We start from the raw sequence: 26,421 nt of genomic DNA, 5'->3' as shown, positions 1-26,421 counted from the left end.
TTTTCGAAGCCCTATCAATACCTGAATTTGTAAATCCTTAGCCTAAAAGGCTCGAAGTATATCAAAGTACATGCTTAAAATTGTTATTCTGCGCGATCCTTCTTTCATCAAGTATGAATTATATTCACAATAATTGAAACAAAATGGCTTAAATAACCAGATTTATTCGAATATGTGCATACATTCGTTGATCGATTTTAAGGTGCAGCGCAACGCAATTCAGAAGTCGATGCATATATTTTTTTCAGAAAAATACTGCAGGGGTCAAGCTGGATAAGACAGTCTTTTAGTGATTCCTAGCCCTCAAACGTGCTCTGGCTTTGCGCTTTCCGTCTCGGCGATCTTGGCGCAAACTGCCAATAGTGTGCACCGTGTAACGCTGGTTGGTCTGCGGTTGTTTCGCGCAGCGTCACGGATTTTCTAGAGTTGTTTTGTATCCGTCGGACGAGTACCAAGTGGCTATTGCGCAGGGGACAGCGTGATGTGCGATCATCATAGTTATATGGTCAAATACTTCCATTAACATTGAGATCGAGAGGTTGGTACATGTTTGGTCTTGTTTTCGCTCCGTCATTCATCAGGCATGCAGTTATTTTTGCTGCATGGTTCGAGTACCGAGATTATCAAGACGTGTTTGATTCTGAAACTGATGAGTTTTTCAAAGAATGGTTCTTGTTTTGTTTCCACAGGTATGCGAAGGCATGCACAGTATGCCATATTGCATGTTACAAGGCAAAGGTGAAGCATTGTCAATACTGAGAGTGCAGCTGTAGGTATTAGGCAGGTAGTCTTTGAGCAGAGCAGCCTATGGCTTATACAGGTGGCAGTGATAGAGTGGTCAAGCTGTGAATTTGTGAAACCAGAGGCATGGATTTTGGTTTGGTTTTATTTTCCTGACAGGGTGAATGTCAGGTGATGCTTTGCAACCTCAGCTGCTTGAAACTTTGTAATCACCAAAGAACAACAGTTCACTCTGAAAATGTATATAGATTAGAGGCACTTTGCTGTGGCATTACTGTATCAACTGTATTTCTGTTGATGAAATGTGAAAATGCATGCATATTAGGGTATTGATTTGATACCTACCCAATTTGTTCTTTGCATCATGTATAGAAGAACTGCTTGACACCATTATCTTTAGAATGTATGCACTGTACCAGGTGACATCAATGCACTAAACCTGGTGCAATTGAGCACTTAGCTCACCTTGGTCTTGACAGTGCTTATTGAAATGGGGATTTTTGTTTACAATTACTGTTACAAGATTCATAACATTGCCTTTCTGTTCACTGAATAAAGTGACTAAGTGTCATGTATAAACTAAGGCAGTCAGATTTATAAAAAAAAACATGCACCAAAATGAATGCCGAGATTTTGCCAGTATGCCAGACATGTTTGGTGCAGGAAGTATTTTTGCAACTGTGTGGATGGATGCTGCACATCAAATGTTAACTGTTATTATCAGATAACTAACAAAACATGATGGTAATGTGCCATTCCATGTTTTGTAATATCTTTCAATAACATTATTCAGTGATATTTAGGTGGCTGGCTTGTATTTGTGATATCATGAAGCATATTCTATTGGTCAAGCTTGCTAGGCTATTTTGTTGTGAAACATTATGCATGATGATATCACTAATGTGCAGGTATTTACCAGCCAAAGATGTACTTAAGGTGTTCATGACTTGGATTCAGACTTTTAGGTAAAGGCCTGAAGGTGGATGGGACTGAACTAGAGCTTTTTCCCCTATGTTTAAGCCATGTGCAGCCTACTATGGTTCAAAACTAAATTGCATAACAAAAAACTTATCATATGCACTGACCCTATTTTTTATACCACATTTGAGCTTTACCTCCCCTGGGATTTGCACCTTCTGTCTTGGAAGCGTGCTGGAAGTGTGTTTAGTTACTGTTTGCCGCCTACCATCTCTGCTGTCACTTGTCTGGTCCCTTTGCTATGTACCATCTCTGCTGTCTGTATGCTATCTGCCATCTCTATCACCACCTGGCTGGTCCCTCTGTTTTGTGCCATCTTTGCCATCACTTGTCTGGTTCCATGCCCACCATTGTAACAACCTTAGTTGCATTACATATGTGCTCATGTCTTTGGGTCTGTAGAAACAGGTCTGCCAAAAACATAACTAAGTATACAAGTGATCACCTGTGACAATCAAATCATTGCTAGAAAATGCTAGTTTATCACATTTATTATCTGCTCATGCTCGGTGCTTCAGTTTGACATTGTGGTCAGTATTGCCCATCTGTCCTTATCTGTGAAGCAAGGTACAGCAGACTGTGGCAGAACATGTGCCTACTTGTTTCTGAAGGCCATGCCAGTTGAGTCTCTGACTTGCTTGAGCAGGCTCACCTCACTTCTCACTTAAACTAGTGCAAACATGACAGTAAGGATTAGTATCTAACCGCAGCTGTCCCCATTCCAGGACCTACCCTGCCACCAGCATGGTGCCCGGCGCAGGACCGAACGCTGAGACCATCAGCGAGCTGAATGACCTGATCAAGGCTTGGGAGGATGGCATTCGGGACAGCAGCTGGGATCCAACGCCCACCATCAGACGGTATGGGGGGCGGGAGTGGCTGCTGGCTGCCCTGCCATGCTCAGCAGCACCCAACAGCTGCTACGTGGGCAGTAAAAGTATCATGTTTGTGTTGGGATGACTGTGGTTATCATTGAATTCCTGAAATTTCACTGGATATAATATGTTTATGGTATGTATAGGTATATATATATATATATATATATATATATATATATATATATAATCCATGCTTTTTGACATTTGTAACGCTTCGTTAACTTGGTAGCTGCCGTCCTGCGTTACCCTTCCGAGAAAAGAAACTCCGATATTCTTCTGCCTTGGGCCTTCTATTAACGACGTGCCTCCTCCAACGCCGATCAGCGCGAACTCTCTCGCGAAAACTCGCCGGACACCCACATCACCTCGGACAGCTCTGCAGACCTCCGTGGAAAGCCACGCGCTCGCCTATTGGCCAACACTTTCCCGTTTCGTCTGCCGACCCTGAAACCAGCTGTGCACAAAACCTGAGGCATAAGTGGTGCACAACAAACTACATCGTCTACCGCACATCACAAACAGCTGACTTCTTTCTTCGTCGATAACGCACCTCACCTAAACGCTAAGCTTGGTCCTAACACATTTATTACTGAATGGTCTGTTTAGACCCACTGTTGATGTTCCCATGTCGGACCACTGCCTACGTTTTATGAATCATATGTGGCAGTGTGTTGATGGTGCAACCGCTGTGTGATGGTGGCCCGTTGTGTTCGAAACTCTGCTGTTGCGTCACCAGGATAGCCGAGATAGTGGAGGAGGAGAACAACAACTACCTGAAGACAGATCCGGACCCGTTCGATGAGCGCCACCCGACCCGGGTGAATCCACTGTGCACTTTGGGCCAGCTCTTCAAGATCATCTGCAAAAAGGACAGCTTCATGGACAAGGCATGAACAGCAGCCTCCTCACAGCTTTTCATGATGTCTGCTTACTAAGTTGGCTTTCGGATTTCTTCGTGAATCATCTTGCTCGATCTTGCGTGCAATACAAAGCCGTATTGGGAACAAAAGGAAAACAGCATTCATAAAGCCTTGGATGGCACAGAAATATAAAAAATCACCGACAGCCATGTAAGTTATCATGCATGCATCTGCCAGCAAGCTGATGTTACTTCACTCTGTTTGGTGACGTCGGTGTTACCCTGCCACGCGTCTGCTCGGCTGCCACCTGTTGTCGCTCACCGCACGTGTCTGCCGCCCCTGCAGCTGGTGCTGGACTACACGCGCGAGAACTTCTGGACGCGCTCCGCCGGCCTGTCGCGTGACCCGACCGAGCTCAACACGCACGCCGCCCGCCTCCTGCTGGACATCATGGCCGGTCTGGAGACGTCGGTCGTCTTCCAGGTGGGTCCGGCGCGCCGCACCACGGCGGGCACCCAGCAGGCGACAGGCACCGACGGCGATGGCGATGTCGTCCGTCTGCGGCTGTGTGATGCGGTTTTACCGCCCGTGGCGTAAGGTGTGGTGCGGTCGTGTGGGTGGCCCGCCGCCGGACCGGTCTGCCGCCGCTGGGTAGTGCGTGGTCGGCGGCCTGTGCTGATGCCTCAGCTTATCACCACTGTCGCCACTAATGTCCTTTTTTGTCGCCGCTGTCGCCACCAATGTCCCTGTTTGTCGCCACTGTCACCACTGATGTCCCTGTTTGTTACCACTGCTGCCACTGATGTCCCTGTTTGTCACCACTGTCGCCACCGATGTCCCTGTTTGTCACCACTGTCGCCACTGATGTCCCTATTTGTCACCACTGTCGCCGCTGACGTCCGTGTTTGTCACCACTGTCACCACTGATGTCCTTGTTTTTCACCACTGTCGCCGTTGACGTCCGTGTTTGTCACCACTGTCGCCACCGATGTCCGTGTTTGTCACCACTGTCGCCGCTGGCGTCCGTGTTTGTCACCACTGTCGCCACTGACGTCCGTGTTTGCCCGTGCGGTGTCGGCGGCGGCGTATACGCGGCGGACCTGCCGACAGGAGGCCGAGAGCCTGATCCGGCGGCTGTTCGGCTGGGCCGAGTCGGCCCCGGAGCCTCTGCGCAGCTACGCCACCGGCCTGCTGGCCGCCGCCATGGAGGTGCAGGACATCGCCGGCAACTTCAGGTGGGTGCCGGTTCCTCCGCCGGCGGCGGGCATGCAGCTGCTTGGAGGCTGAGTCAGTCGCGCGCCCGGCGCCGGAATCATGCATGGGGGCTGCCTGGTTCCGCGGTCATGCATCAGCACTGCTTAGCTGCGCAGTCATGCATCGGCGCTGCCTGGCTCCGGGGTCATGCATCGGTGCTGCCTGGCGCCGGGCTCATGCATCGGCGCTGCGTGGCCCCGGAGTTACGCATCGATGCTGCCTGGCGCCGGGGTTGCGCATTGGCGCTGCCTGGCGCCGGGGTTGCGCATCAGCGCTGCCTGGCGCCGGGGTCATGCATTGGCGCCGCATGGCGCCGGGGAATCGAATGGTGTACGGCCGACGTGAACTTAAATAAAACTGATGTGATAAATGAGCGCGTACACTGCCAACCTGCGCGCGACGTGGTCAGCCAGACTTTTGCTCGGTGTCGTCGGTCTGCAGGTGGTTCTGTTGGTCTGCATCCGTGCTACGGCCGTCGAGTGTCGGCTCGCTGCCGCTGTGATATGCTTTTTGTCGTGGATGATCTCGTCTCTTACGAGGGTTTCGTGCCTTGTGTTTGGCGAATACGAAAATGACCCGTGTACCTGGTCTGGTGTTGAGAATGTCGGTAACGAGTCTGCGTTAATCATTGTGCGTCTGGGAAACAGAGGTACGGAGTTCGATTACCGGCGTTGGCCGCCTGGCCCGCTCAGTGTGGGAGGCAGGTGACGCCATATGGCCCCAGCAGCTGAGTGCGTCGGAAGGCCCCGATGGCGACGGCCACGACTGCTCCGGTATTGGCTGACGAGACAGGTGCTCTGTGCGTTCGTCGGGATGGTGGTTGGATACAGGATTGCCGCCTGGTTATGCAGTCCATTGGCTGCCGTGCTGTGCCGTGTTTCGGCGCTCCGTGCCCGTCGCTGTTCGGTCCGCCGGTCTCTGCGGGCCGTTCCGTATGCCTTACGTGGCACCCACCCCGCCGACAGGGATTCGAACGCCCGCCTGGTGCCGGTGATGATGCAGCGGCTGAAGAGCCTGCAGGCCGAGACGCTCGGCGCGCCCGGCCAGACGGAGGGCGAGGCGCGCCGAGTGCTGGCCGACCGGCCCTTCGCCCAGATCAGCGGCCTGGCCGACCGGCCGTTCGCCCAGGTCAGCGGCCTGGCCGCCACCGCGGCCGCCGCCGCCCGGCTGCACGGTACGTCTGGTCCAGGTCCCGGCTCGGACTCAGGCCCCGGCCCCGACCCCGGCTCCGACCCCGGCTCCAACCCCGACCCCGGCTCCGACCCCGGCCCTGACCCGTTCTCCAACCCCGATCCCGATCCCGACCCCGACCCCGACCCCGACCCCGACCCCGACCCCGACCCCCCCGACCCCGACCCCGACCCCGACCCCGACCCCGACCCCGACCCCGACCCCGACCCCGACCCCGACCCCGACCCCGACCCCGACCCCGACCCCGGCCCTGACCCCGGCCCCGGCCCCGACACCGGCCCCTGCCCAGATCTAGACTCAGGCCCCGGCCGCGACCCTGGCCCCGACCCCGGCACCGACCCCGACCCCGACCCCGACCCCGGCCCCGACACCGGCCCCCTGCCCAGATCTAAACTTAGGCCCCAACCCCGGCCCTTGCCCAGATCTAGACCCAGGCCGCGACCCCGGCCCCTGCCCAGATCTAGACTCAGGCTCCGGCCCCGGCCCCGGCCCCGGCCCCCGACTCCCGACTCCCGACTCCCGACTCCCGACTCCCGACTCCCGACTCCTGACTCTCGATTCCGGCCCCGGCTCCGGCCGGGACCCTACAGACCCGTCACGTGCTTTGTAGGCCGGGCCGCCGGCGGCCGGGGCTCTCTAGTCGAGACTAGCGAGACGCACGGCTGTACTGGCATGGCTGGCAGGCGCTGTCTGGCTGGCAGTGCTCCTATTTGCTTCATCTCGGCCGGCTAGATGCCTGCTCTTGATGCTGCTTGGCCTGTTTTTTCCCCCCTATTTGTCGCTTGTATTGTAGTAGCACCCCCTCGCATAATGCTATTTGTTCCGTGTCGTGCAGATTTTTTATTATTTCCAGACGACAGTGAAGCTAGGGAAGAGGAGAATTCGAAGCTAGGAAAAAGAAACTTCAGTTGTAAGTTACCCGGCATTGCTACTCTTGCCAATCGAAAAACCTACGCTGAGTCTGTTGAATCCATTTCAGGCATTTCAGTACCGCAGTCGCGTATAGCAGTTTTTGTCCGCTCAAACGCTGCCCTTCTCATACTCACCCTGGCATGCGCACGTTGATGCTGTTAGTTGCCTGCGCACGCTAGTGTGCATGGTATACTGGTCACAGTCCGTCCGTCGCGCGCGTAAGTGTTGCCCCCCACCGCCGTACCGACAGCTTCTGACCCAAAACCGAGTACTGCTAAGCACGTCGGCTTTTAACAAGTCCTGTTCGGCGCTAACCATCGCTTAGGTGACGTGCAGAGCATTGCCTGGGTAATAAGCCCGGAGCGCGGCACGCGTTGTGCTGGGATGTGTCTGTGGTGTGCCGACCCTGACCCGATGTCCGTGGTGTGCCGACCCTGACCTGGTGTCCGTGGTGTGCCTCCCCTGACCCGGTGTCCGTGGTGTGCCTCCCCTGACCCGGTGTCCGTGGTGTGCCGACCCTGACCCGGTGTCTGGTGTGCCGACCCTGACCCGATGTCCGTGGTGTGCCGACCCTGACCCGGTATCCGTGGTGTGCCGACCCTGACCCGGTGTCCGTGGTGTGCCGACCCTGACCCGGTGTCCGTGGTGTGCCGACCCTGACCCGGTGTCCGTGGTGTGCCGACCCTGACCCGGCATCCGTGGTGTGCCGACCCCGACCCGGTGTCCGTGGTTTGCCGACCCTGGCCCGGTGTCCGTGATGTACCGACCCTGACCCGGCGTCCGTGGTGTGCCGACCCTGAGTCGGTGTCCGTGGTGTGCCGACCCTGACCCGGTGTCTGGTGTGCCGACCCTGACCCGGTGTCCGTGGTGTGCCGACACTGACCCGGTGTCCGTGGTGTGCCGACCCTGAGCCGGTGTTCGTGGTGTGCCGACCCTGACCCGGTATCCGTGGTGTGCCGACGCTGACCCGGTGTCCGTGGTGTGCCGACCCTGACCCGGTGTCCGTGGTGTGCCGACCCTGACCCGGTGTCTGGCGTGCCGGCCCTGACCCGGTGTCCGTAGTGTGCCGACCCTGATCCGGTGTCCGTGGTGTGCCTCCCCTGACCCGGTGTCTGTGGCGTGCCGACCCTGACCCGGTGTCCGCAGTGTGGCGACCCTGAGCCGGTGTCCGTGGCGTGCCGGCCCTGACCCGTTGTCCGTAGTATGCCGACCCTGACCCGGTGTCTGGTGTGCCGACCCTGACCCGATGTCCGTGGTGTGCCGACCCTGAGCCGGTGTCCGTGGGGTGCCGGCCCTGACCCGGTGGTGCGACATCAGCCGGCAGCGCCGGGCTCAGTCCGCCGCCGCTGATGTCGCCGCCGCGCTGCACGGCCGGCGCCAGCCAGCCGGAGAACAGCAACTCGTCGTGGGCCGAGCTGCGGCCGCAGCTGATCGGCACCTTCCAGATGCACCCGATGACGGCGGCGACGCGCCAGATCCTGCTGCTGCGCTATCTGACACCGCTCGGAGAATACCAGGAGGTCAGTCAGGAGATCATCGGATGGCCCCAGCTGACCCGACTCGACTCGACTCGACTCGACTCGACTCGACTCGACTCGACTCGACTCGACTCGACTCGACTCGACTCGACTCGACTCGACTCGACCCGACCCGACCCGACCCGACCCGACCCGACCCGACCCGACCCGACCCGACCCGACTCGACTCGACTCGACTCGACTCGACTCGACTCGACTCGACTCGACTCGACTCGACTCGACTCGACTCGACTCGACTCGACTCGACTCGACCCGACCCGACCCGACCCGACTCGTCCCAACCCGACTCCACCCGTCCCAACCCGGCTCGACCCGACCCAACCAGCCCAACCCGACCTAACCCGACCCAACCCAACTTAACCCAATCCAATCCTATCCTATCCAGTCCAATCCAGTCCAGTCCAGTCCTGATCCAGTCCAGTTCCAACCTGATCTGACCAGACCAGACCAGACCAGACCGGGACGGACCTGACGCAGTTACGTTTAGCCTGACCTGACTAGGATTGGTGTGATCAGACCAGAGCCCACCTCGCTTCACTTCTATGAACACGCACAGTATGATATTAACATAGGATCAATTAGTATCCAGGCTTTTGAAGCCAGTGTGGAGCCACCATGTAGAAGTAGACCCCAGATCCATGCGCGTGATGCCCATGTGTGGCGCCGTGACCGGCATCTGAGGCGGACTCCGACGTTCACGCACCACCCGGCACCCGCTCCGCCCGAGGTCAGCTGACACCGCCCCGGGCGCCGACAGTGGCTGGGTCACGTGTTCGAGCAGAACATGATGGCGCTCGTCTTCCGCTACATCAACTTCCGGCTGAACCCGGACGCCCGGCTGGCCTTCGAGGCGCTCAAGTACCTGTCGGCGCTGCTCTGCCACAAGAAGTTCACGCTCGAGTTCCTCAGCCGAGGCGGGCTGGAGGTGGGCGGCCGTGTCCTGGTGACGACGACGGTGTCACGTGATGTGTGGGCGTAGAAGGTCCAGCGCTGACGCGCTGAGACGCGCGTGGGCCCGGGTTCGATTCCCGGCGGAGTTCATATGAATGGGGTACCGCGGGCGTTCTGTGAAAACGTTGCGCGACGGTTAAGACTGCCCACCTTTTCGATGAGGCGGGGCCCATTACGTGAGGTGAGAGCCGGAGACTGGTGTGTGCGCCCGTGACGTGCCGTGTCTGTGGACAGCTGCTGCTGGAGATCCCGCGGCCGGGGATCGCCGCCACCGGCGCCTCCATGTGTCTGTACTACCTGGCCTACAGCGAGGACGCCATGGAGCGGATCTGCCAGCTGCCCGAGCGGGTCATCACCAAACTAGTCAGGTGAGCGTCACTCCCCAGCTGCCCGGGCGGGTCATCACCAAACTAGTTCGGTATCACCCCCCGGCTGCCCGAGCGGGTCATCACCAAACTAGTCAGGTGAGTATCACCCCCAGCCGCCCGAGCGAAACTAGTCCAGCGAGTATCACTCCCAGCTGCCCGAGCGGGTCATCACTAAACTAGTGCAGCAAGCGTCATCACCAGCCACCCAGCTAACAGCGATGACGCTCAGGGCAGAGCGGGCAGCAACGGACAGGAACACCAGCGGCAGTGACCGAGCTCGGGTCAGGACCAGGCGAGCGCGTGGGCTTTGTCACATTACCTGGCCAGCCGTCAGCCCGCCTGCGCCTGCGCTCGGTGTCCCGCCGTCTCCCGTTCCCTGTATTTCTGGGAGGCCGAGTGGCCCGCCCAGCGGAGTCTGTCACGTCCGCGCGACCGACCGAGCTCGGTCCCGACGCACCGGCTCGCCGCCGTGTGTCGGCCGCGTCCGTCTGGGCCCGGCCGTCCGGCCTCGGCACCGCCGCCCCAGCCGTGGCGGTGACCCCCCCCCCCCCCGCCATGTCGCAGGTACGCGCTCTGGCTGCTGGAGTGCTCGCACGAGTCGGGCCGCTGCCACGCCACCATGTGCTTCGGTCTCAACTTCCAGTTCCGGCCGATCCTGGAGCAGTTTGACCGGCAGGACGGCCTCCGCAAGCTGCTGAACGTGGTGAGTGGCGCGCCAAGCACGCGCTGGGGGCGGGGGCAGGGGTCGGAGGCTCGGTCGGCCGTCGCGCTGATCTGCCTGGTGGAGTCCCTGATGTCTGCGTCAGTGACGCACGTCTGTGGCAAGCTTAACGAAGCGAGAGGTTTTGTTTGTAACTGTTCGCTGTCCAGTGTTTCGGACTAGATCGTATGCAACATAGGCGACCAGAATCTAGTGTCTGATAATATGTTGTTGTCTTAAGCAGAGTATGACAACGCATTTTTATGCAGCGGTTGGTATTGACATTTGTGCAGCATTGAACACAAATGCTTTCAGTACGGATGTTGGCTATTTTGGGCGATAAGTATGGCTCTGTCGGGTATCGTGTGATCTTTGTAGTTACCTGTCTTGTCGTGTTCATGGCTTGCCGTGTTGTCGTATTGTGACGTGCTCGTCGAACCACTTCGTTCTCACTGTGCTGCGAGAACACGCGGCTATCCGCATGGCTCTGGTGCCGCCGGGTCACCGCCCGGAGCACTCCCGGACGGTCTGCCCTCCCTGACCTCGCCCCGCTCCGCCCGCAGGTGGGCACGCTGCGCATGATCACCACGGGCAACGTGGACACGTTCGACGAGAACGACGACGAGTTCACGGCGCGCCAGACCATGCGGCACGTGTGCTTTACGCTGAAGTGCTACCTGGAAGCGCAGCTGGTGATGAAGGCCGACGAGCTGAAGCACGGCTCCGTGCAGGAGCGCTCGCCGCCGCTCGCCGCCGGACACCTGGTGAGTGGGGGCAGCGCCGGGAGGACGGCCGGCTGTGAGTCGGTGCCGGGCAGGCGGCGTGGCTCGCCACCGCTCGCCGCTGGGCACCTGGTGGGTGGGAGGTGAGTGGGGGCAGCGCCAGGGGGGACGGCCGGCTGTGAGCCGGTGCCGGCCAGGCGGTGCGGGGGATGTCGGTCAAGGTCATGCAATTGACAGCAAACGCTTGTTTGAGTGTTGAAGTGTTTGTCTGGAACTAGGCTTCACGACGTTTATTATATTATATACTATCACGACGTATATTATAACTGGTTGAGTCAATGGCTTCCAAAGCTGTGTGGTGCTGATCATCATAGCCGTGCTTGCTTTGCCGTACCGGATTATTAAGTCAGAGCCGATGCCACTGCAAGTCGTGCCTCCGTCTAGACGTTCCTGACGCCCGCAGAGCCTGAAGGTAACACCGGAGGCCGTGCAGGAGAACATGGAGACGATGATGATGCTGATGCCGCTCCGGGCGCGCTGGAGGCCGGTCAACACGCTCTACAAGCTGGGCGGCATCAAGACTCTGCTACAGATCATCGACATCAGCCAGGACATCAACTACTCGGGAAAAAGTTAGTGCAGGTTTTCTGTTGGTGCTGATCGATTAGCGGGGATGTTCTGGCCACATACAAGGATGGCGCCTGGCGATGTGACATTTCCCCGGCGTTTACGTTTGGATGACTCCCGTGTTTAATGATTGGTGTTTAATATGTCGGGCGCCCACACCTGTACACGGTTTTGTTTTGCTAACGCTTCTGACTAGCCATGTCTTTGACTTTCGTGTGCCCATGTTCGTCGGTGGCCATCGTCTGTATCCATCTAAATATTGGTTTAGGTGCATCTCACTGCAGTGTTTCACCGTGCCGCATCTCTGATCGGCCCAATGTCATCCCATTTGCGTGTCTCCCTTTGCTAGTCTGTCCGCATCCTCCCCCTGCCGTGCCGTGCCTCCGACCAGCCCACGTCCTCCCCCTGTCGTGCCGTGCCTCTGGCCGGCCCACGTCCTCCCCCTGTCGTGCCGTGCCTCTGACCGGCCCACGTCCTCCCCCTGTCGTGCCGTACCTCGGACCGGCCCACGTCTTCCCCCTGTCGTGCCGTGCCTGTGACCGGTCCACCTGACTATGCCGCATCCCACGTCTGACCGGCCGGTGTGCGCGGCGGCCGCCAGGCGAGACGATCCGCTCGGCGCTGGACGCCATCAACATCTGCGCGGTGCTGCCGGCCGTGCAGCTGCAGCTGGCCGAGCGGCACGCCTTCCCCGGCGGCCGCTCGCTGGTCGGCGTCGGCCTCGTGGTGGCCATGGCCGAGATGGAGAACATGGGCGATCCGGAGGTGCAGAAGTCGGCCATCCGCGTCATCATCACCTGCGTCTGCGGTCCGCTGCACCGGGTACGAGCGGCGCTGCGGCTGGCGAAGAGGCACTCCCACCCTGCCCTGGTCAGGGGCGGCTGTTTGTCTATGGGACGGGGTGTAAATAGACGGTGGAGTGGGGTAGGAAAGGCGACGTCTGCCATCTTTGATCATTTCAGGCCGAAACTAGACGCGTGTGGCAATCAATGCAGCGTTAGGAAGTGACACACTCCGTACTGAGGTGACTGTCCCTCGTGGCTAAAGGCGCTAAAGACGGCCGGTGTCCTTATTTTATGTAAAGCCGGCTGTTTTGGCCGACACCCCGTGGCGAGCGGAGCCCCGGAAAACCCACGTGCCAGTGAGGCGGCTCGTGACCTCTTCTTCAGCCATAAGATGCCTGTTTGCCCACCCCGCATCCAACGTCAGCAGGACGCGTCGCCGAGTCGCCTTCCTGCCTCAGCGACGGTGCCCGCTGTTGTTACCTCCCCGCGGTCCTGCGGCCCTGGGACCGCAGCCCAGCATGACCCCGTCTGTCGCTTGCCGCAGCCGGGCTCGGCGTCCTCCGCACTGTCGGCGCCCTCCAGCGCCAAGAAGCGCGCGCTGCGCCCCTACGACGACCTGCTGCCCATCATGTGGGAGTCGGTGCGCACCAACAACGGCATCATGGCGCTGATGGCGCTGCTGCAGGCCAAGCAGCCCATCACGGACGCCGACTCTGTGCGCGCGCTGGCGTGTCGCGCGCTGGTGGGCTTGGCGCGCAGCGAGGCCGCCCGCCAGATCATGTCTAAGCTGCCGCTCTTCACCACCAGCCAGCTGCAGAGTGAGTGGTGCCGGCGCGCCACCCGGGCGCCGGCTGCGGAGACTGCGAGCCTGCGACCTGTGGCGAACGTGAGGGGTCGGCTGAGGTCGAACGAACGGACGCCGGTGATATCTCTGTCTTCTTCCGTTTTCGCGCTCGGTCTGTGTACGGAAGACCTTGCCCCTCACGTGACGTGCCGCGCACGTCAGTGGGTCGTGGCGGCTGCTCTTCCTGTACTACGCCATTTCTTTTGGTCGCTCCGTGTAACGTGGTGTTGACCCACTTCACGTCGTGAAGGATGTGCTATCTTTTGGTTGCATTCCTCATGCGCAGCAGCAGCAACAAGTGACGTGTTTTCAAAGCGTAGTCGCCTCAGATCCATCGCTTCCGTCGGCTCGCGCGCCCACCTGCAGGGCGCGCGCCTGCGCTGGACGGCGGCGTTACCCGCTGGCGCGCGCGTCCTAACACGCCTGTTCGGCGGGCGGCAGTGGTCATCCGGGAGCCGATACTGCAGGAGAAGCGCGCCGAGCACGTGCAGCTGCAGCGGGACGCGCTCGAGCTCGTCGAGCTCGTCTCGGGCAAGTCGAAGCGTCTGCCGGGCGCCGACACCGACATCACCATGGACACCATCCACCGCGCCAACGTGGTGGCGCAGACGCGCATCCACTACAACGAGAAGCAGCTGCTGCAGCTGATCCATCACCACCTCGTCAGCAAGGTGCGTCGCGTGGCGCCCGCGAGAGAGCGGGCCGCTTGGTGTCCGAGGGGATGGACGGTAGCCGTGTGACGCGGGCGGAGGCGTGGCCGTGTCTCGTACCTGGCTGCTTGATGCCAGCGTTGGTGACGCTGTCCGCGGGGTTGGACCGGTAGCCGTGTGGCGTGGGCGGAGGCGTGGCCGTGTCTCGTGCATGGCTGCCTGGTGCCAGTGTTGGTGACGCTGTCCGCGGGGTTGGACCGGTAACCGTGTGGCGTGGGCGGAGGCGTGGCCGTGTCTCGTACCTGGCTGCCTGGTGCCAGTGTTGGTGACGCTGCCCCCTATGCCCGTTGGTCGTTGGATCATCCAGGCGTGCGGGCGATGGTGATTGGAGCGTGTGTGCGGCCGTGTCGGGATGTGATGGGGCTGCGGTGGAAGCGTTTTGAAACGGCGAACCTGGAGGACGCGCTCTCCGAGTGTGGGGTGTATCAGTGATGGCGGAGATGTTCATTGCAGCCTCTCCTCCTGGAGGGAGGTGACTCCCATGTCAAGGGAGGATTGGTGTCCCCGGGATGCTGATCCTGTTCAGCTGTATTCAGGGAAGTGTTCTGCAGGCCTGCTCAGTCGCTGATGGTACGCATGAGATGGTGGGTATAACGGAAGCTAGTCAGTGTTGAGTCCCGGGCGCTTGGTTTTGCTCCGATACATCGCAGGACGGCACTGAAAACCCGCTGGCTGCCTGTGTCAGAACAGCTGTTATGTGTGTACACTGACTGGCCAGGCGGAGCATGTTGTCCTGACTGGAGCTGGTGCTTCTGCAGGGGATGCAGGAGACGGCGATGGTGCTGCAGATGGAGGCCGGCCTGCCTGTGAGCGCGCCGAAGACGCCGCACGCGATCCACCCGGTGGCGGCGCTGCGGATGGCCAGCACGCTGCCCGCCACGCCGCGCCAGGTGAGAGCAGAGTGGCCGCCGCCGCCGGCCGGCCGGCGCGCGCCGCGGCGCCGTCTACGTTAGGAGCACGTTGTGCCCATACAGTTCAAGTGGTGTTATGGCAGGCAGCTGTGTTGTTTTCCAGGACGCCCCTTTCCTCTCAGTGGTTGCTCAAAATAGATGTCGCCGCGCAGCCGTACGCTGCTGAACGGCGCTGCCCGTCTGCTAGCGCCTGCGTGTGTGCCTGCGTCTCTTTTGGCATCAGCGTGCGCAACTGAGTTGAATGGTACGTTCTTGTATTGCGTTATCTTAACGTAAAAATGGGCTGTGCAGGTCAGACATGGCCCCTGTCAGACTCTTTTCTAATCCGTGTCGTCGGCGCGCTGCCCCCCCCCCTCCCCCCCCGCTGATGGCCCCGCTGTGTGTCCAGGGCCGGACGCCGAGCTGGCGCCCCCCCCCCCTCCCCTCCTCCTCCCACTGATGACCCCGCTGTGTGTGTCCAGGGCCGAACGCAGAGCGCCGGCAGCCGTATATCGGCCACAGGCGACGGTCTGGCGCCGACACCGCACCGGCAGCCGCCCACCACGCCGGCGGCCCGGGGCGCGCCCCCGCCCGGCGGCGGCAGCGGCGGTACGCCACACACCCAGCCGCTCCACATCCGCGTCAGTCACACCAGGTGAGGCGGCCGACGGCCGATCAGTGCTGCACCAGGTGGGCGAGTTGGTCTGTGACCAGTGTTATACCAGGTGCGGGAGTTGGTCAGTAACCAGTGCTACACCAGGTGCGGGAGTTGGTCAGTCACCAGCGCTACACCAGGTGCAAGGATTGGTCTGTGGCCACTGTTACACCAGGTGCGGGAGTTGGTCAGTAAACAGCGCTACACCAGGTGCAAGGATTGGTCTGTGGCCAGTGTTACACCAGGTGCGGGAGTTGGTCAGTAACCAGTGCTACACCAGGCGCGGGGTTGGTCTGTGGCCAGTGTTACACCAGGTGCGGGAGTTGGTCAGTAACCAGTGCTACACCAGGTGCGGGGGTTGGTCTGTGGCCAGTGTTACACCAGGCGCGGGAGTTGGTCAGTAACCAGTGCTACACCAGGTACGGGGTTGGTCAGTCACCATTGGTACGATGGGTGCAAGGGACTTAGTGATCCATATGCGACAAGAAGACTGGTCACGGATGTTACCCCGTTGTCGGCTTCACGTTGTGTACGTGCGTGTGGTTCCGCGCAGCATCCTGCCGGCATCTGGCGACCTGTGGGCCGCCGGATACCGCGTCCCATGTCCTGACGTCGGCCCAGCCGGTGACGCGGCGCGCCTCCGCCGGCAGGGGACCGCGCGCCGAGGCCGCTCTCTCGCCCGTTGCCACGTCGCACGGCCGCGCCATGCGGCAGAAGTCGAGCGCCGACCCGGCGCTCTTCAAGCTGGAGCGGCCGTGCGCCGCCGCCGCCACCGACCCCATCACGCTGGACCGCGTCGTCACCGAGTATCTGATGAACCAGCACGCGCTCTGCCGCAACCCGATGGTCACGTGTCCGCAGTTCGACCTGTTTGAGCCGCACCGGTGCCCCGAGCTCAAGTCGAAGCACTCGGCGCCGGCCAACCTGGCGCAGCGGCTGACGCGGCGCGCCGTGTTCCCGCCGCACGGCGGGCCCGACGGCCGCCGGCTGGACACGCGCCTCATCTACAGCCGGTACTGCCCGGTGCGCACCTTCCGCGAGCTCACCGACGACGACGCCACCATGTTCACGTGCGCCACGTTCACGCCCGAGGACATGAAGTACATGATGATCGGCACGCACGACGGCACGGTGAAGGCCTTCAACCTGGACTCGGGCGAGGTGGAGGAGACGTATACGTCCCTGCACGCGTCCAGCATCACGCAGCTGGAGGTGAACCGGTCCGGTAACCACATGCTGACCTCGTCTCGCCGCCGCCGACCACTCTCCGCCCTCTGGAGGATCGAGAACGTGTTCGAGAGCATGTGAGTGCGGCGGGAGGAGGGGTTCGCAGCCACATGTTGTCAGGGGTTTGTGGGTTTCCCGTAGTTGTAGTCATGGTTGGGGTTGGTTGCGGTTTTCAAGTCTGTGACGTCAAAGTCCTCGCGTGTCAGTCTGTGGTTTCTGTGAGGTGCTTGGGCCCGTCGAACCTGAGCAGAAGGCAGTAATATTTTGTTAAGGTGTCGCTGTTGTTTGTTGGTCATATTCGCTGCTCTGCCACTGAAGACTTTTCGGCAAAATATCGACCATTGGTGCGAAATCCGTTGAGCTCTCGGGACATATGTAGCGGAGGATGCGTTACGTATATTTCGGCCGATTATACGGCTCGGCGTCGACCCTGGCGGCCGGCCGCCTCCTCTTGTGGGACGGATGGTGACCAGCCTCCGCCTCCTTACGCAGGGTCAGCTTCCCCGAGGACGAGTACGTCGAGTTCAGCAAGCTGACGCAGACGCAGGTGCTGGGCACGCAGCGCGCCACCGGCACCAACAACTTCACCGCCAACCTGTACGACATCGCCACCGGCCAGCGCGTCAGTCAGCTGGTGCCGCGCGACGGCAATGGCTACCAGGCCAACCGCGCCACGTTCGACCCCACCGACGAGCTCGTGCTCAACAACGGCGTGCTGTTCGACGTGCGTGCGCCGCGCGAGGTGCACAAATTCGACAAGTTCAACAACACCATCAACGGCGTGTTCCACCCGAACGGACTGGAGATCGTGGCCAACACGGAGGTGTGGGATATGCGGACGTTCCACCTGCTGCGCACGGTGCCGGCGCTGCAGCACTGTCGCGTGCGGTTCGCCAACGGCGGCCAGGTCCTGTTCGGGGTGCGGCTGTCGGGTAGTGATCGCGACCAGGACGAGCGCGCCTACGAGGAGGCCACCGCCTTCAAGGTGATCGACTCGGCCGACTACACCAGCATCGGTGAGTGAAGCCCGCTCCCGGGCGGGGCTGACGAGCGGCCGCGGTGTGGGGGTGCGCTCACAGTCGGGGTCTTGTCGGGTGGGCTCGCCCTGTGATGTCATGGTGTGGTGTGGTAGAGTGTTATGGTGTGTTTCGCTGTTTTCCTTTCGTGGGAGGTGTCCGTGGCTGATTGGGTACATTATGTCTTCCCTTTTGTTCCGAAGCACGCTTTGTAGGTGTCGTTTAAATGGATTATTCCACATTTGAAAGCACTGAGACAAGCATCAGACACGGTGGAAAGGCTCACTTGTAAATAATGGTACGATTTAAAGCACAGAATGCTGCTCTAAGTAACACAAACATACCATTTAGTTCATATGCTTTTCAATACGTCTCCGTTTGATTACGTCATGGGACACTTACGACGTCAAAGTTGTCAGACCGGTGGTGTCGGAATTGCCATTAGCGGACGGCTTGACACGTTTGAGATACCTCAACGCTTCGCAAGGTGGCGTTGATGGAGTGCGTGTGCGTGTGCGTGTGCGTGAATTTATGTCACGGGTGTTGTGCGCGTGTGTTTTGGCTTTTTCTCATGGTGCTAGTTTCTATTTTTCCGTGGTGACTTTTTTGTCTTGCTTTTTCATTTAACGTTACGGTGCTATTATTAAGGCATTCAGCTGTCAGACGCATGCCCGTCAAAACCAGTAGTTGTCTAAATGCTGGTGTTATTTTATTACAAAACACGCTTCGCTCGGCGATTGCCCCCTTCCCCCTCGCCCCAAGGCATACAGTCCTGTCCCACTGTTATCCATCCTCGTTCATTCCATAGCCCTGAAATGATCACTTCTGGTCAAAAGGGCTCAAATCCCAACAACCAAGCGATCGAGACATGCTATCATCGTTTCAACTGGAATGTCAGACAGTTGCGTTCAGCCGTTTGGGACACGTGGCGCTGCATCTCTGTCAGCAGGAATACCTCAGTGGCCGTATTGTATTGATCATGGGTCCTACGCAGTCGTGGATGTGGGACATGCGCTAGGCGTTTCTACGTCACACATGTCTGGGTGACTTTCATATAGGTGGCGCGAAACATGCTGCAGAGGTTCTCGTGCGTCGAGCTAAGAAATAAGCGGGTTTGAGGTTTTGATAAGGGTATGGCTGTGAACTGCAGGGAATGATCTTGAAAATGACTGTTTCAGTTCAAAACCCCATACAAATGTAGAACACTCCCTTTCGCTTCGGTTCATGTATACAGAATGTTGCGATGCATGGCGCGTAGTGTTCAGATAAGCGCTGGATGCTTAGACGGGTGTTAAATATCTTCATGCTAGTGCGTCAACTACGTGACCAGTTTGGCTTGCCTTCCGGCGCTGGCTTCAAGTCTCGATCATCCACCGACAAAGCATGCTCCTGGAGTTTTTCGATACAGTCAGTTAATAACAGGATGAAGTCGACATCACATCCCAGAAGCCGCCAACTAGAAATGATGAATCCCCAGGTCATCGCATTTCCATGGGAATTTGCCTCAGGAAGTGTATGCGCCAGTCCCGTCCTTAACGGCGTCCTCCCATCCGCCTGCCGTCCCCTGCGGTGTTGACGGCGGCCCGTGCTCTGGCTGTGTCTAGGAATGCTCAGAGCCTGTCACCGTAAGCCTCATGTCGCTCTCAGAGAACGCCCGACACTTTACACCAAGCAACGGACACCGGTATTGTGAGTTCAGAGTTCGCATGCTGAGTTATCGGCCTTCGATGTACGGGGAGGCATTGGTTCAACGACGTTATGGAGCAAACATGAGTTATGTCGTCAAAACGGGACGTTTCAAACTGTGGCTATGCTTATGACTGAGCAAAGGTGAGCAAGGTTAAACGAAAACTTACGCTGAACACCAAGACACATGATCCAGAAGATGTTCCGAGTCTGTGCGGACGCTGTCATTAAAAGATGTTAAGGTAATCCATATTCTGAGCCTCAGCGCGCAGACTCTTGACATCCGGCTCCACGCTACAGACTGCTTGCGACACAGGCGGCCAAGCCGGAAGGTTACGGCGGACTTTGCCGAGTATTAGATTAGAAAATAAGTTACCACGAACATTAGCTACCACGACCAATGCACGAACCCCACGAACATCCCCGCGAGTCGGGCTGTCACGTCACAGCACCCAACAGATGGCACCTCTGGGGGCTGTCCGATACAAAGGAAGTCGAAAGTTTTTGATGACCTGTGCTGAGTAGCAGGATAGAAAAAACAATAGCCAGTGGGCATCGGTGTTCATCACATCGAATGTAGACCGATTTCTGCCTGTGCATAACGTAAACAATGCTACTGAAACCAGGTCCCATGATACCGGTTTTGCGTTCAGCTTCGGATGAAGGTTACAATTCTACAGCGAATCTAAGATCTTGAGGTCCGCGTGGGCCTTGCTTCTTGCTGAAATTCACACGTTAAAGTTGGTATTTGGAGCGCCATGCCCATTGCTGCATGTCGTCCTACCACGAGTTTCGCTAGTGGTGCGTACGCGCTCCGTAAACGCGCATCTCCGTGGTGTTCATGAAGTCGATCACGAATGCCGCGCTTTTTTTCCTACGTAAGATATCCCTGGGCAGAGGTTACAAAAGGTCTGGTGTACTACGGCCTCCCATGTGCAGTTACTTTCCAGCCCACGAATTCTTGGGAATTGGAACTGTCAAGAAAGGACCCTCGTGACGTCACAACCAATGAACGCGCCGCTTGGCTTCCTATTCGGTCAGCTGACCGTGTTTTAGTGTTGTTGTTTTTTAGTGTGACCGTGTTTTAGTGCACACTTCCTGTCGTAATGCTTGCTGGCCGCCGGCAGCGCGATGCTTGCTGGCAGCGCGATGCACTCGAGACATGTGCCAGTTAGCTGAGACAGGAATACGCGCGCAACCAGCAACTGTATTTCCAAAATGTACTTGTGTTCTGTAAATAACGCCCCCAAAATTGTATTGCGGCTCTGTCCACCTGTGAACTCATTTCGCCAAGCGCGATCTCAGTGACGTGGCAAGAACACCCTGGTACCTCTTGCGTGCCCATGTGTGGTTCTGGTGGGTGTTCCACTCCCGTCATTCGGTGCTCTCGTGTCCATGGCGTACTTCAGCTCCGAGGAACAGCTGCCGTTTATCTCTCGCATTGCTATAGCATGGTAATCGCGGCTGTGGGCTCTAACGATTTGGTGACCATGAGCTGATCCCATTCGCAACCCCAAAGGCGGCGTCGCCATGTCGGGCCGCTCACCACATGATCCCCCCCCCCCCCCCCTCCCCTGCTGGCGTGTGACCGGTGCGCCCTCTCCGCCGGCAGCCACCGTGGACGTCAAGCGCCAGCTGTACGACCTGTGCGTCAACTTCGACGACCGGCTGCTGGCCCTGGTGGAGTCGCAGCTGGAGATGGGCGACGTCGAGCTGGACCAGTCGTGCGTGCGGCTGTACGAGGTCGGCCGGGTGCGCGGCGACGAGGACATGGTACGGCCGGCGCCCGCGCGCCAGCGGACGTCCGCGCGGCCGCCCCGCGGCCGCCCGCCGCCTGCCTCGCTGCTGCGTCCGTTCCCCGTCGCCTGTTCCGTGTTGCTCATGCAATTTCTGGTAGCGTGTCCTCTCACGTCCGCTCGTGCTATCTCATTCTGGACGTGACACTGTGTGCTACCCCGTTCAATTTGACAGTGCTGGCGACGTACGTCGGCTGGCGTGCAGCCAGCCGGCTGAGTGACTGGTCCTCGCCAGAATCCCGCCCGACAGGCGCTCTCGCCGCTGATTGGTCGGTTCGCGCTCCGCGGTGGGCGTGTGCTCGTACGTTGACGCCGATTGGCCGGTTCACAGGACGACCAGGAGGAGGAGGACAACGTCGACGACACGGACGGCTCCGACATGTCGGACAACGTCGCGAGCGGTACGAGCGCGGACACCAGTCCCGAGCGCAGCACCGTGATGGTTCCACCCCCTGCGCCGTATGCCCATCAACCAGGCACCGGCCATTGACTTTCCACCATTTAGTCGGGCGGATGGGACACGGCCTGTGGTGCAGGCTGGGGCTCGGCAGACGGGACCGAGGAGGCGTTCCTCGCGCAGCTCCCTCAAATTGCTAAAGTGTGCCAGAGTTGTTTCCACGGAGTAGCTACCGGTACAGCGTATCTGCACGAGTTCTGGGGTTGGGTCGGCACCGGCCTTCATCGCCCTCAGTTTTGGCGGACGGGTCCCTGCTGGCACCGACCGAGTGCTGACTTGCACCGGTGCGCTCACCGGCCGGGCGGCACCACCGCTCTGATTCAGTACCCCTCGACGGCACCTGCGCACCGATATGTTGCAGCTGCAGACAACGCAGCATGCCGCCGCGCCCTCGCAGTGTCGACCACGGTCGGTGCACTGTCAGCCGACGTGTCGGACGGCAGCTGTGCAACGGGCTTATCTCATCAGCCGTGTTTTTTCCGTTGCAGACATTGCCAGCTTCTTCAGCCTCGGCCGTCGGCGAAATGGAAACGCCAACGGAGGTACGTTGTTTTGGGTTTCATGTGGGCGTTCTGTCCTATGTTGGTGCGCTGTTCGCGCCGTTTGCACCCAGCGTTTTCGGAGAGGCGCGCAGTGAAAGCTCCTGGCGTCAACCTGGTCATGTTTGGTTTCCGGGGATCTAGCTTACTTAGTCGCCAGCACTTTGCTTAATTTCTGGTCGACTCTTTTACCTGCAGCATGTCGTTGACTGGGTGTGAAGTCCATGTTTTATGACATTCCCGTGTTGAGTCCTTGTGAATAACCACGTTCCGGTTTTTGACGCGTCGCTTGTATGCGTAATGTCCACCCGCCGTGTACTGGGCCGGAAACGTGTCCGCCTTTCGCCATGCCGTCCGCGTAACTTCCGCTGAAGGCGGACACAGCCGGCCGGGCAGGACGCGTGACCGTCTGTTATGTCTGGCCGGCCTGCGCTCCGTCGGACCGTAGTGGCGTCCGACCATGACACGCTGTCGGCTCGCCCGTCCGCCGCGCTCGCCGCCCCGTCCCCCGCGCGCCAGATTCGTACTGACCTTCCCCCGCGCGCCGGATGTGTACTGACCGTCCCCCGCGCGCCAGATGTGTCCTGACCGTCCCCCGCGCGTCGGATGTTTCCTGACCGTCCCCCGCGCGCCAGATGTGTTCTGACCGTCCCCCGCGCGCCGGATGTGTCCTGACCGTCCCCCGCGCGCCAGATGTGTCCTGACCGTCCCCCGCGCGCCAGATGTGTCCTGACCGTCCCCCGCGCGTCGGATGTTTCCTGACCGTCCCCCGCGCGCCAGATGTGTCCTGACCGTCCCCCGCGCGCCAGATGTGTCCTGACCGTCCCCCGCGCGCCAGATTCGTACTGACCTTCCCCCGCGCGTCGGATGTGTCCTGACCGTCCCCCGCGCGTCGGATGTTTCCTGACCGTCCCCCGCGCGCCGATGTGTTCTGACCGTCCCCCGCGCCGATGTTTCCTGACCGTCCCCCGCGCGCAGATGTGTCCTGACCGTCCCCGCGCGCCAGATGTCCTGACCGTCCCCCGCGCGCGGATGTGTCCTGACCGTCCCCCGCGCCCAGATGTGTCCTGACCGTCCCCCGCGCGCGGATGTTCCGACCTCCCCCGCGCGCGATGTCCTGACCGTCCCCCGCGCGCCAGATGGTCCTGACCGTCCCCCGCGCGCCGATGTGTCTGACCGTCCCCCGCGCGCCAGATGGTTCCCTGACCGTCCCCCGCGCGCCGGATGTGTCCTGACCGTCCCCCGCGCGCCAGATGTGTCCTGACCGTCCCCCGCGCGCCGATGTGTCCTGACCGTCCCCCGCGCGCCAGATGTGTCTGACCGTCCCCCGCGCGCCGGATGTGTACTGACCGTCCCCCGCGCGCCAGATATGTGTACTGACCGTCCCCCGCGCGCCAGATGTGTTCTGATCGTCTCCCGCGCGCCAGATGTGTCCGACTCGGACATGACGTTCGTGGCCAGCGACAGTGACGTCTCGTCGCCCAGCCGGTCGGAGCGCAGCCAGTCCAGCGGCGCCGCCAACGACTCGAACGGCTCCTGGGTAACCGAGGAGGAACGGGAGGAGCACGACGGCGGAGGTGAGACGACACGCGCGTGTGCTGGCGCGGCGGCCGGCTGGAGGCCAGGAGGGCTGCTGGCGCGGGAGGCGGCCAGTCGTGTGGAACGGGCGGGGCGTGGAGAAGTGCGCGACGAGCCGTAGGCGGGGCCTCCAACCTGGGTTGGCATTGCAGTCAGCTGAAACTAGTTGTTATCCGTTTCTGGTCTTGCCGGTTAAAACCGGCACAAACTGGCGGAAACTCCGAAGTTTGCTATGTTTGTAGTTTTCCGTTATATCACCATTACATTTGTAACGTTTCCGTTTTTTGTCCAAGCCCCAGATACAGCACGACCAAAATATGTCATGAATCTGCCATAGTTGACACATCACCAGTATTTCACACGTTTGGATATGTTTGCTAAACACGTTTTATTATGGATGACTGTCCTTCTCCAACCAGTTGCGCTGCTGCCAGTTGGATGTGTGGACACATTATCCAGCATAGCATACAGGCACCCCCATCCACATGCACGCACACACACGCACACGTGCATCCAGAAATATATATATATATATATATATATATATATATATATATATATATGTATATATATATGCGCAAATTATCTTGAAATTGAATTGAGGGCCATCAAATCAGTTTCAAGTCAAAAGAGACCGTCGGGTGCTTGGGATTTTAAATGTACTCGCATGCCATACACTGTTCTGCTTGATTGCTGCCTGTGTGGCGTGCATGTCGGCTCGGAGGCAGCACCCCCGGCTCCCTACGGTATACAGGGGTGCGAAGGCCACATTGAACAATTCTGTTCACATGATGATGGATCCAAGAAGGCTTGGGCAACGAGGCCTGGGCCATGGGACCCTGAGATGCCGGAAACAACGTTCTTTACTAGCTTCGCCGTGAGTTGGCGTAGAAAATTCGTTTTGGGCCTCCCACAATGGACGCTAGATGGGTCTGTATGTTTCAACAGCGGTTTTTTCGCCTGCTCGATAGAGTATTCGTGGTAGGCGGTACTTTGGCCTTTCGGTAGACAACACGGAATTGTCTCCAGTCAGCGTCAGTCTTGCTGTCGCATTTTTGGAACGGTGGCAGCACCCTAGATGAGATAACTACACTGTGTTTGTAATGGTGGCGTATTATACAGTTCAGTTAGGAGGTGAAAAAAACGTTAGCAAGTTCTGCTGGTTTTGCCCCCAGCTTATTTTAACTGGCACAGTTTGTAACCATATGGTAGAATCTCTCAGCCCTTTGCTGTCATGGGGCAACCCAGTTTAGAAGATCTTGTCACAGGAATGTGATAAGAGGATGCTATCGTTTTGCCTCTGGACTGATCCAGAAATGTAATCTAGCTGAGACGCGCTTCGCCGGCGATATTTTGCCATCGCCTGGCTGGTGTGGACACCAATGCATGTCGTCTGGTGATTGGTCACCTATCCCACATACGCTGCATCTTCCCAACAATTCCTGTCGTCTTGCAATTTCTGTCAGCAATCGCGTAGTCATACAAGCCGTGTTAGTGCTCAATATCCTTGCTCACAATAACGACGATTTTTGCTGTTTTTGCTGTTTCACGTCACTCCATCGGCTTACAGCATGCTCTTACATGCGTGAGTGTTATAGTTTTTGCAGTGTTTGTGACCAGTTCTTTCTGCCAGCCGGTTTCAATCGATAAAAAACGGTTCAGAAGCGCCTCGAGACGGCTGATGCCATCCCAGCCCCCGACCACGACGCGTCTGCCGAATAACAGCCGTGCGATGGATAGGAGAGGGGAAACGAGTGTCACGCTCTGGCAGCACTGTGTTGCCGCTGCAAGAAGGTTCACGACTGACAGGTGTTAGCTGTAAACACGTCACCAATGCGCAGTAACAACAGCAGGCGACGCCGTAGGCGCGTAGACGATCCGTCAATGTAACAGGTGAACGACATTCGTATGGATGTCGTCGTCGGCATACCCAGGGCAGGGTGCGCAATTGTGCGCCGTCCCAATGCGGCGGCCTGTGATCGTCACCGCCTCTGTCGCTTACAGCAGCACGTCTCTCGTTTCAGATCAGTGGGAGTCGTGGTGACGCTCCGTCTCGCCCGGCTGGCCCAGCGGCCAGCTTCCGTCTCTCAACTCCAAGGCAAAAGTCGGCCGACCGGGGCCATATTGCGCTGCCGCCCGCCGCCGCGTTTTTACATTTCCAGTCCTACCGCGCCGAGGAGCGACGCTTGATCCTGTGGGGTAGATCTGGAATGAAGTGGTGCGATGTTGTGATGGGTTTGTCCTTGCTGCCATCTTTACAGTGGGCAGAGTGATTCAATAAACCACTGTCTGTTTACGTGCGTCGCCCACCACGAGCCGACCGGCCAGCGTGGCGGGGCGATCCCGTCAAATGTACGCCCTCGTGGCGGCCGGCTCCGCTGCGGCGGCTGGGGCCGGAGGTGTGCGTCATTAGTGGCAGGCAGCGACGGAGGCATGACGGAGGCGCCCGCCTGGTGACTCCGTACCTAACCTGATGTAACGCCCCGGAACGCCAGGCTACAACGCCGGTTGGCACTAA

The 26,421-nt window shown here is 59.0% G+C and overlaps 1 protein-coding gene across 1 annotated transcript; it reads left to right on the top strand.

Annotated features, from left to right (window-relative positions):
* Positions 1–380: 380 nt before the first annotated feature.
* Positions 381–26,197, top strand: LOC119098415 (DDB1- and CUL4-associated factor 1). Its single transcript, XM_037221330.1, has 25 exons — positions 381–538; positions 2,445–2,579; positions 3,334–3,484; positions 3,803–3,940; positions 4,568–4,692; positions 5,677–5,818; positions 8,176–8,334; positions 9,110–9,277; positions 9,538–9,671; positions 10,236–10,374; positions 10,935–11,135; positions 11,557–11,725; positions 12,322–12,542; positions 13,050–13,323; positions 13,791–14,020; positions 14,818–14,949; positions 15,432–15,484; positions 15,554–15,604; positions 16,255–16,908; positions 17,324–17,847; positions 21,146–21,306; positions 21,661–21,730; positions 22,275–22,328; positions 23,753–23,902; positions 25,928–26,197. The coding sequence occupies exons 2-25, from the start codon at positions 2,464–2,466 to the stop codon at positions 25,945–25,947; spliced, it is 4,236 nt and encodes a 1,411-aa protein (XP_037077225.1). The 5' UTR covers positions 381–538; positions 2,445–2,463; the 3' UTR covers positions 25,948–26,197.
* The last annotated feature ends 224 nt before the right edge of the window (positions 26,198–26,421 follow it).

This window comes from Pollicipes pollicipes, unplaced genomic scaffold (genome assembly GCF_011947565.3).
Source record: "Pollicipes pollicipes isolate AB1234 unplaced genomic scaffold, Ppol_2.1 Scaffold_4740;HRSCAF=5597_pilon_pilon_pilon, whole genome shotgun sequence".
Classification (NCBI taxonomy): Eukaryota; Metazoa; Arthropoda; class Thecostraca; order Pollicipedomorpha; family Pollicipedidae; genus Pollicipes; species Pollicipes pollicipes.
The sequence above is the reverse complement of the archived record's forward strand: the minus strand, read 5'-3'. Positions and strand labels throughout refer to the sequence as shown.

Coding starts and splice junctions, on each gene's coding strand:
- LOC119098415 (XM_037221330.1), top strand. CDS start 2,464: ATGGTGCCCGGCGCAGGACCGAACGCTGAGACCATCAGCGAGCTGAAT. Junction 3,485..3,802: donor AGGACAGCTTCATGGACAAG/GCATGAACAGCA, acceptor CCGCCCCTGCAG/CTGGTGCTGGACTACACGCG. Junction 8,335..9,109: donor CGCTCGGAGAATACCAGGAG/GTCAGTCAGGAG, acceptor GGGCGCCGACAG/TGGCTGGGTCACGTGTTCGA.